Source organism: Pterocles gutturalis, unplaced genomic scaffold, assembly GCF_000699245.1.
Source record: "Pterocles gutturalis isolate BGI_N339 unplaced genomic scaffold, ASM69924v1 scaffold7825, whole genome shotgun sequence".
Lineage (NCBI taxonomy): Eukaryota > Metazoa > Chordata > Aves > Pterocliformes > Pteroclidae > Pterocles > Pterocles gutturalis.
Genome location: NW_010138149.1, coordinates 9,482 through 20,623, shown reverse-complemented (window position 1 = coordinate 20,623; position 11,142 = coordinate 9,482). Strand labels below are relative to the sequence as shown.

Below are 11,142 nucleotides of genomic sequence, written 5' to 3'. Positions count from 1 at the left end.
GATGTGGAAAGAAAATCGGAAAATAAAGAAAATAAAATACGGAAATACAACCTTACTGTAGAGAGGCTACCATGAAGATGCCCATAATATCTTTTAAATCAAGCACTTTACAAAGGTTACGAAACAATCTTATAACACTCAATGATACGAAGTAGATAAATCCAAACTAGAATTCCAGGACTGAACAAGCTAAACTATCAATGTCAGAGAGATGGCTTTCTGAAGTAATAGTAGGAGCAGAGGAAGATGAAGCGTTAAGTACCAGTACTGCATTCTCTCTGGTGTGAATCAAAAGGCTTAATCTACACTTTTAAGTATAGTATAATGTTTCTAAACCTCCTGCTCCCACCTTCAGAAATGCTGGCTTAATGACAAGAACCTGATGCAGACTAGCCACAGGGACGGAGTAGTCCTACAGTACATGCAGTATAAAAGCAAAGAACGAGAATCATACTATAATACTATTTCAAGGGATGAGTAAACGTTTCAGTATCTTACCTTTGCAGCCTGAACACTGAATAAAGAAGTTAATGAGATCAAGAAGTGCTATATCTCTGTCATGTTTGTATGACTCTATCCAGTCATCCACTACAGACTGAAAGGAAACAAACAGAAAGGCACTTTATAGTTTTCATAAACTGAAGACAGTCAGTGTTATTTAACTGCTTTCCAGTAGGTGAATCTTGTTCCTTCCATGAATTACTTGACCTCTGTGGTTTTTTTATTAATACAGAACAAAATGTTTGAATGATCCTTTACTGCCATAATATCAATTTTCAAGAAAATAACTCATTTTATTCTATGAACACCTACAAGTACAGAACTGACACCTAAACATAAAGCACAGGAATACCATATAGCCCTACAGTCACTTTTATTGAGGAAGAACAAAATAATAATTGGTATATTTCACAGAAGCAGGTTTTTTTTTTTTCCCCCAAACTAGTGACACTATTTAGGTGTTCAGTACCAACAGCTACAAAACTCCCTATACTCCTCAAAAACATCACCCCTTTGATGAACTGTCCGCCACACACATGAGCCATAACAGGATACACAGCACTGCCCTATGCTGCATTGGCACTAATTACTCTGTATTAACTAAACCAAATAGGAACAAGAGCATTTTACTAAAAAGCCTTAATGGGAAGCAAATTAATAGGAAACCTGTGATAATGGTTTTGAAAAAACAGAATTTACATGCAATTATGTTTAAACCATCCATGCGTATAGCACAAACTGTCTGCTGCAGAAGTCCTAAAAACAGACATCATACAATTAATTTATTACTACAGGCACAAGAGACTCACTTTAGTACCAAGCTCTCAGTTTTGAGTTTTTAAATATGTTGATGCTCTGCCCTAAAATCTAGAGTCACTCTAAATAGAGATAATGGAACAATTCAGAACTTCCAAAGGACAACTGGACTTGGCAGCATCTCTGATGTTTCCTGTCACTACTCTTCTCAGTGCTTACTCTCACAGCTAATAATGCTGTGAGGACAAATAAAACATACTGCCATGCAGAAAAATTTCTGGGCAGAGATACAGCTAAATCCCTCTTCCCTAAATTCAGTGCACAACTTTTCACCAGCAAGACAAAAAGAATGAAAAACTCAAAGTGAAACTGTCATAGTTTTCCCAGTAAGAACAGAACCTACAAACTGCTACTGATTTGCTTGATCTGTGGGGAGAGGGAAAACAATCTAGGAAACATCTTAGATCAGGCTTATAAAGGTGGTCACCGTGAAAGCACAGGGTAATGCTAGGAATGGGACAAATTTCCCAGGAATGGGACAAACTTCAGATAGGCAGCCTTGCTTTCAGAATTCACATACAGAACCTCCAGCAAAACAGTAGTTTCTTGAAACATTTTATCTCAGTGGATGAACCATCAGTTTTTGCCAGAAAACAGACACTAACTTGGAAGAAGGTATGGAAAATAAATAAAACTAAACAAAACAAAGTTATAAAAATCTTTTCAGGTAAGCAATTGCTGAAGGTCACAGAGAAAACATTTTCCATAGAGTGCTGAAGTGGACTTGACTTTAGAAATTTTTTTCTTCCTTAATTTGGATAAAAATTATTGACTAAGATTCACTCTGTTACCCAGGTATCAATTCTACAACTCAAAGTACTCAAGCCTGGCAATGGTTCATTTTGCTCTTGGAAAGCAAAAGTTTTTGACTGTGTATTATTTTAAACAGAAAGTCACAAAGATGCAAATACTAATAATCGTCAGAAAATGTAGCACACAGAGCAACAGCTCAAAAAGTATAGCTTTTCCACCCACTTTGAAACACAGCAGAGGAAAACAAATTGCAAGTATCAGGATTTCTCTACGCAAATACATTGAAGTAGTCTGTTCTTTTTTAAAAGTCTGATTTCTGCCAAGGAGTCCAGGCTTCAAGGCTCCCAGCTCTGAGGCAGGAGCCTGCAAATCTCGAGGATGGCAAGCAGACCCAGCTTCCTGCATGTGTATCACAGAAACTGTAAACTCTAGATTTTCAATCCCAAAGATAGTCTTTAAAGCTGCTGAGAAGTCACATGAGTGAGTCAGCATTTTCATGGCTGACAGGCTTACACTTTAACCCTCTCTCCACTGGAAGATTTACAAAGTCCAGCAAACGCTTTACTAATTTACCTGAATTTAAAAAAAAAAAAAAAAGACAGCTAAATTTCTTAATAGACTGACCTCCAGTTCTATTAGTAGATGCAGTGGAGACAGTGTCTAATGCAGAGTTCTAACAGCTTAAAATTTCCTGACCCAAATTGCAACCTATTTGCCTGCTGAAATATACATCAGCCAAGTCAACTTAGGGGAAATTTAAAGAGGAGTCCTTAAATTGTAGCTAGTGACTTTACTTTGGGTGAGATTCTCTCTTCAATCTAAACTCTGGGACCATCTACAAACTACAGACTTCTTGTTACGTTCTATGGCAACTATAGGCATAAACCACATTTGTACTTAGTTACAGCCACACGAAAAGGACTTAAAAGTCACGCAATCTAAAATAACCTTTCTTTATTCAGAATACTGAAAATTCACTTTGAATTGTAGCTTGAATTTCTTCGTTATATATGTGATTATTCATACCAGACATTTAGAAATGAAAAATCAGTTAATTCAAATTCAAACCTTAAAAATGCAAAACCAGTTTAAAAAAAAAAAATCTTAATCTGGAACTAAAAACTACAAAATGAAGAAAAAAATTACTTTAGGTTTCATTTTATTAAATCATATGTAGAGGTAAATATAGTTGTATTTAAATTGTATATTCATCCAAGTCATACAGATATCCCAGTCTTACCTGCATAGCACTCTTGCCCATTTTTACTACTTCAAACAGCATCATGTTTTCCACACCATTCTGTTGGTGATGTCCATTCATCCGATTCGGACCACCAGGTTTCCCTCCTCCGTTTCCACTTTTCCCCTTTTCAGCTGGCCCTTTTTTTCCTTTTTTACAGGTCTGCAATCACACAAACACAGAAAGTTTCAACTGGGTATTACGTAGTAATTAAAAAAAAAATTACTACTCATACCATGAAAACTCTACACAAGGTCTTTTGTTTTCAGGAACCAGATTTAAAATCCAAAGTTGAGAATAATAACTGATCCTGACTGATACAAAGACTAATGGGAATTTCTTTCCCTCACTTGAAATCTTCTATCAACTAAAAACACAATTAGTAACAATGTATCTCATGTTTAAAGTGTAAAACAGATTATATAGATTTTATTTAAAACAGCTATGGCAATTCCCTTAACACATCACATCAAAAAAGTCTCTTCTGCAATTCATTAACTTTTTTTAATTTGAGCACACATTGACAAGTTGGGGTGAGGAAGACCAGACAGGTGTCTTTGATTCCCCAAATCAAGTATGACTTATAGAAAGATGAAAGAAAGAAAATTAAAAAAAAAACCACAGAAATTAAACGTGTGTTGTGTATAGAACTATTTAGCACCACCTCTTAATAGCTGGGCGCTCTGTACGAGCACAGGTACATGAGGTGCCCAGTGAGGCAGTCACAGCCCAGCCAGGGTGCTGCACCCTGCCTGCACCACGCAGCGAAGGGCCACACGGGGTGGGTGCCAAGGCAGTGAGAGCACAGGAGCCACCCAGGTGGGGAGGACACCTGCCCCAGGAGGGGAGGGAAGTGCTGATAACTGGGTTTAGACCTCCCTACTTGGGTAGTGTAACAGCTTGTCTGCAACCCATCAAAAACAAGCCTTTTAAGTGAATTACTGGTTTCTGTTCACTTTTCAAACTGAGAGAGAGCCAGTATTAAATGATACCAACCAAAAGAGATTATATTAGCACCAAATTTAAGTACAGGATGGAACACATGCAGAGAGACTAATCAAATCAAAGCTCATCTTTTTCTCCTCTACCTCCCTTGTGCCTTCATAGCACGAAGGAAATATCATGCAGATATTCAAGATGAAGCATTTCAATGCACATACAAATAGGAACTCTCTTCACAGAACACTCGCACTTTCAGAAAATGTTCCAGGCTCATTCAGCTTCAAAGCAAGTGCTGAACTCTTCAACTGATAACAGTAGAAGCATTTCAATATCCCTATAAACAGAACATACTTTTCCTTTGCCTTGTTTTTGGTTTTTTCCTTCAATATCCTCAAAGTCTGTATCAGAAGAGAAGTGTGTTTCAGACTCCCTGCAAGGATAAAAAGATAAACCATTTACACATTTCATCAGAAACATTCTTAAATATACTACATAAAGTCACATTATGCTCTCAGTCCAGTACGTAACTCCAACAGTGAAATTGCTTTTTTCTTCTGTTTAAGTCTACTGTTGAGGAACAGATCAGAGCACATCCTCACACCTATGCCCTACCCTGCCTCATCCAAACAATCCACCTGCAAAGAAAGCCACACGGCAAGGTTCAAAGATGTGAGGTGGGTAGAAAATAGCAACAGGTTGGAACTTTGGTTTTTGGCAGATGACAAGCATTATATCACCTCAAAAAGCACAAGAAAATACTCAACAGCAAAACAGAAATCACCACCTTCCCTCATAAACAGAGTGTCTCAGCAGATCTCTTCATGCTAGTAGAAAATACACAAGTAGTTAAGAGGTATGCACTTGTGTTGAAAGGTACAGAAAAAAAGTTTAGGTGAGGTTTCTCCATCAAAAAGATGTTTTGTTTGGGCTTATAAGGTAAAAATATGTTAAACAATATGCAAAGTTTCTCATTTGTTCAATTTCCTACATCATTACAATACACTGCATTGATAGACAAATCCTTTCTGGCCAACATTGATGGGGGGATGCTGTGTGAAATCACTTGAATTATTAATAGAGAATACTTAGGTTATATATTCTCTACTTTTACAACTTGGCTTCCACGTCTTTTACACATACATGCAGCATGATGAACTCCAGCTGCTATCACAAATTTCTCTTCCTGATTCAATTTAACAATGCAATCAAAGATGATCAGAGGGCACAGGAGATCCATTCCTATGCATTCGTAACTTTCTGAAACAATCCAGAAACTTCACATCTCTCACTACTGCAAGTGTCTGAAAGCAGCTTTCTGCCTTTTTACATGTATTTAGCTATTTCTGGTTTTGTTGACTATGTACTCTGATATGGACTGGGAAAGTCTCAGAGCGGGGTGAAGAAAAAGGTGAGAAATAGTTGTTCTTCAAAACTTTCTAGGTGTTCTTATTTTTACAGGAATGAATAGAACAAAGTTTCCAAACATTACACTAAGCAATGAACTGTACCAACACAGTAAAAAAATTATAAACAGCTGTAAAAACAGTATTTAGTATTAAACCATCTACCAATTTACCTTTATTTCTCATTAAAAGGAAAAAAACCTTCATACAATATCTCACTGATACAAAACCACACCTTTGTATCTTTTTAGATTTGATATCAATTTAATCCATTTCAACAGTCTGTTGAAATGTATTCATGCCAATTTCTTGACAATTAAAAGTTGAGGAATGGATTCTTCTGGTCTGCTTAAAATAATCACTTTATTTCTGTTTAAAATGTAATGTGTACCTGATTTTACATCTTGGAAATTCAAAAGTGTTTCTTAAAAAATGTAGGAAGACTAGCGAGCTAACAAAATTATGTCAAAAACACCAAGGAAGTGATGCCTGAGGGAAGCTAACACTTTCTTTAACGATAGCACTTGGCATTAGGTATTTCAACCATTAGGTGACCTGCCCCAGTTATTAAGGGCAAATACCTCAACTACTTCCTCTCTCTCTATGAAGTGGCTTCAATTAACAATTTTTTATTAATTCCTAATCAAAAAGCTCCTTATTCAAACATTTCATTTTGAAAGACAAAGTCCTGAGAAATACATCACATTAACAAAAAAGTCTGTCACAATGGCTTCCTACTAGCTAAGTTTAAAATTTGACTTAAAATAGTTAAGCACCTCTAAAATAGTTATTTTAATTACTGCTGAATACTCAAGAAAGAATTCAGACAATACTTCATCAACACAGCAACAGGAAAAAATTCCTATTGCCTTTTTTTGTTTCCTTGTTTCCAAGAGAAAACAAACCAGGTGTATTAACACTAAAAAGAGTCAGAATTTAATAATGAAACTACAAACTCTTAAAACCACTTACTGAAGGAGAGTAAAATCAGTTGGTATTTCTGGAGCTGCTATCATTTCTTTATCATCTTCTGGAACACCACTGTATTAGAAAGATACTCAAAAACCAGTCTGAAGTACAAGCTTACTTTTCTTTCTTCCTTTGTAGCGGACAACTTCTACAATTAAAAATAAATAAATAAATACAGTGAAAATTTTTCCACATACAAAGGGGTAAAAACAGTTGGAAAAACAGAAAATTGAGATCACACCACCCTCAGTTTCCAACAAACCTTTTTCCTGTTTAAACATTTTATATTTTTGACTCCTCCCATGATCTTACTACAAAGTACCTCCACAAATCTTAAAAGCATCATAGTAAAATAAAATACAAACACATTTGGCAAAAAAGCATTTTCTGAATAGGATGAGCAAACTGGAATGGTTTCCATTAACACCTTGCAAGTAATAGCTTTTACTTCTAAATCTATTCTAGATGTAAGCGTGAACTGTAACACCATTCACTTCAGAGCCTAGAGTTACCATTACTAGCGTCTGGTTAGCCAAACCGAATTTGGTTAACCAGATTTGAGGGTAATTTTAAAGCACAGTATGTGCACATTTAAGGAAGTTATGTACACCAACTTTGTATCTTTGATTTGTAAACTTTCATGACATTTTCCACAAGTACAAGCTCTTACAACAAGGTCTTATAACCTAGCCAGCTGTTTCACAACTCCCTGCCTTCCAGAGTTGATAAACCAGGCTTACCAGAGTTTTAACATTTAAGGCATTTGACAAGACTAAGAATATTGAGGAAGATAATACCATCCACGTGTTATAAACAGCAGACAGCATAGCGGGTTTTCAAGAAAATGTAAAATTGTGAAATACTTGCTTTTCAACTGAATTACAATATTGCCACCTATTAATAAATCTTGTTACATATCTATTTTTCCCACGTTTAAGGTGAAAAAAAACTCACTGGATACTTCAAATGGGAGATTTATCCACGTAGGCTAAAGTTTTCTATGTCAATTGTCTGGCCCAGGCTAACTTTCATACAGTTAAATTGTGAAAGCATGATGTTCAGGTATTTTAAAGATAACAATAGCAAGGAGAAAAAGCTTTAGAGTCAAAGTCTGCTGACTCTACAGCTTGCTGGAGTGATTAGGTATTTGAGGGAAAGATTTAATTTTGGCATGCTAAGCACATGTTGCTTAATGTCTAGTAGCTATGCTTCAAAGATTGCATTTCAATTCAGCACGTAGATAGAGGCTGTGCTTTTTTTCCCTCCTGCAAGTGCTTATTCTGAATGCTAGGGGCCACTGTAGCTTCCAGAATTTAGAGAGCCAAGAGAAACCATAAACTCTGAATTTATTATATTCTCTTTCTTCACATTTCACACAATCACATAAAAGCAGAGAATCAGAGGGGAAAGAAATAGTGGCAAAAAGAGAGGAGGTTCAAGACAGGCTGGTGGATCTCAAGACAGTCTGTAACTACTAAAGTATGTTCCATCCAGAACATAGAAGATAAAAAGCTTCAAGAACATTGCTGCTGCAGAAAGGCAGCAGCCTCTGTCACCCCATTCCTCCCTTCTTTAAAACCACACAGGCACAAGACTGCTGCGTTTCATCCTCTCCTGCTCCCTTCATACTCTCTCTTTAGCAAACAAATGTTCACAGCCCAGGTAACGCCCCAGCCATCTGCCTTGGTAGGCTCTGCCATTCAGTATCCCCTGATTCAATTCCCCAATACAGTGGGCAAACGATACTTCAAGACTTTTTTTCCCCGGATTATCAAGTCAAACTGGTTCAACAGCAGGTATCCAGAGCCAATGCTTGGGAAACACAAGACTGTGTAGCCACCAGCAAGAGAGGGATGAGTAAAAACTGCCTTCTCTGGTTGCAAGGAGCTACCATACCATCCAGGCTGTCTGTAGACCTGTGTGCTCAGTTGGGGACATTATTTCATTTTAAGATTTGCTCTGATTCCTGTCAGCAACTTCAACTTGGAAAAATACCACAGCACACTTCAGTGCCCTGGGCAGCAAGCACCTGCTCAGGTGTACCTCAGGAAAGGAGGGGAGGGAGCAACAACAAAAAATTTAAAAGAAAGAGATCCAGACACACAAGTCCTTTTTGGTGCATGCTTGTGATTCAGTCCCAGTGCAAAGCAAAGGTGCAAACTTCAAAAACCACACTGCTCAGTTTCAAGTTCAACCTGTCTATCAATATGCTGTTACTTGACTTTTTCTAGTTTACATTTTTCAATGTTGAGAAGCAACACATCTATTAAAGTGACAATCAGGATGCTTACATGCAAATTTTGTGTTATGGCTCATTAATACTACCTATTTACAATACCAAAATTGCCTATTCCATAAAATTTGAATGTACTGAGAAACAAAGCAAGTTAACCACTTGTTCCCAGAATTAACATATTTTTAGCTCCCTTTATCAAAAGCAAATCTATTGTCCTATCAAGTTTTGCAAAAATTTTCAATAAAGTTTGTTACAATCACAGAAATATTTTAAAGAAAAAAAATAGTAACAAAACTATGAAAAAGGACAGGTAAATGACATACTCTCTACATCAAACAAGCCAAATAAATCACTTGACAAAACCAGCTGGCTGCAGTTTATACTAACTTGAACTTCTTGTAAGAACTGTTCATCTTAATATCTTAGTACAAACAACTAAACATGAAAGAAAACATGGCCTTGCTTGGTCAGAATCACCTCATAAAATGGGAAAGAAATAGCAAGCTCTTGCTAGATGCTGAAGTGTTAAGCTACTGAGATTTATGTTTCAAGAACTGTTTTCTTGAAGGAAGAAGAAACCTGGCCCTCCTGGGTGCAACTATATCCTGGTATTATGGAAAACAGTAGCTCCAGATGAACTCTTTGCCAGAATATATGAGGTAAGACTGTAAGAGACCTCCAGCGTCAAGCTCAAACTCCAGCAATGGCAAAAAAACCCTCGCATTTGTCCCAGTAAAGGATCATTTTGAAAGATTTACATACATTCAGAATATGATACAGACTTTTGATTCTCAACCCAGCGTGCTCCCCCAGCAGTGGCCAACAAGCTGCCCAAGGAAGAACACGTTTGCTTTGTTCTTACTAGCGATGTTTTCCCTGAATACCTTCCCAGCATCCAGAAATGCCTCAGGGATTTTTTTAGCCAGAGAGACTGTCCCCATATTTTATGACCCCTTATCAGTATTCTGTCCATTCATATTTCCAATTATCTTTTGAACTCAATATTCAGCAGCAACGGTATTCCACACAAGAACTCCCACAGCCAAACTCCATACTGCCAAGAGGCATGTTCTTGCTTTTGAATTTACCACTTTCCAATTTTATTTGATGATCTCTTGTTCTGGAATGGGAAAAGTCTGGCATTGGTCATTTCCCATTACCCTTGATCTCAGTAAACGCCTTCTGGAAATTCAAGACTACTGCCAGCCTTGTCTTCTTTATACACAGACTTGATGACTCACTCAAAGCACCCAGTTTGGGGAGTCGGTGAGAAAGGAAAATGGTCCCTATACAAGCATCCTATCAGAACTTTTAAAATACACCCAGTTCATCACAGCGCAGTCTGAAAAAGAGGGAAGTAAAATTCTTGCAGATGCCATTCCAAACAGCAGAAGTCTACATTATCTATTAAATGTGCTCGAATAAGCACATTATTTTAGTAAACTGAATTTAAACTGAAGTGCATCATGAAAGCAGCTCTTTAGTTTCTTTTTCGCATGTTCAGAGAATTCCAACTTTAATTTTCCCAAGGAGATACTGAAATCTCTCAAGTCTGAGAAAACTTTCCAAAGTCACTCAACTCCGTGAAATCATAATTTAATTATTAACTATAAAAAGAAAATGTATCCTGCTGAAGGATCACAAGGTGGAGCTCTAGCCTAAAGCTAACTGAAGAAACTCCAAAAGACAGGTCATCCAGAGGTTGACCTAGTTATTTCTGTGCAATAAACTTTATAATAGATTGCTAAAACTGCAATTTTGTAGCACTCTTCCTTTAGATTTGCATTTAGATTACATAAAGACACCAGAAGATTCTTCCATTTTTTCTGAAATAAATGCATATACGTTTGATTCAATGACTCTTCCAAAAATAAAAACGCATATAGCTGCTGTAATATGACTGTTGTCAGTATTTAGTTTTCAAAAGCAAGCAGAAGAATGTCAAAATACATTTTAATAGGAGAAATAATGCAACCCTTTATTGTACCTTGTCGTTAAAATTTTGCTAACAAGACATTAATGAACTTTAAAAACCACTGGAATAGCAGAAGTTGTCCAGAAACACTAATCATGTATAATGTTGCCGACTGTGAATGTGGGAGGAGTTTCTATTTAAAATAATCTGACTGATAAAGGCAAAGCTAAGCATGAAACACTATAAAAAACGCAAATTTATCTTCACTGAAAGAGAGATTTAAACTTTTAAAGGTTATTTTTCCCTAATACATTAATTTGGGTAGGGTGGTGATTAACTCAAATATACTGGGCAAATGTTGAGATCT

At 36.7% G+C, this 11,142-nt stretch overlaps 1 protein-coding gene across 5 annotated transcripts in view; it reads right to left on the bottom strand.

Moving 5' to 3' along the window:
• The window catches only part of STAG2 (stromal antigen 2), a 38,073-nt gene extending 31,301 nt beyond the window's left edge, over nucleotides 1–6,772 (bottom strand). For 3 of the 5 annotated variants that reach the window (XM_010082866.1, XM_010082862.1, XM_010082865.1), the window contains exons 1-4: nucleotides 6,628–6,671; nucleotides 4,604–4,682; nucleotides 3,311–3,472; nucleotides 499–595 (exon numbers count right to left, since the gene is read on the bottom strand). In XM_010082866.1, coding sequence (XP_010081168.1) covers nucleotides 499–595; nucleotides 3,311–3,472; nucleotides 4,604–4,682; nucleotides 6,628–6,671 — 382 coding nt within the window. Of the gene's footprint in view, nucleotides 1–498; nucleotides 596–3,310; nucleotides 3,473–4,603; nucleotides 4,683–6,627 lie in introns of all 5 variants that reach the window. The other 2 variants (XM_010082863.1, XM_010082864.1) reach the window with 1 other exon arrangement.
• Nucleotides 6,773–11,142: the final 4,370 nt, after the last annotated feature.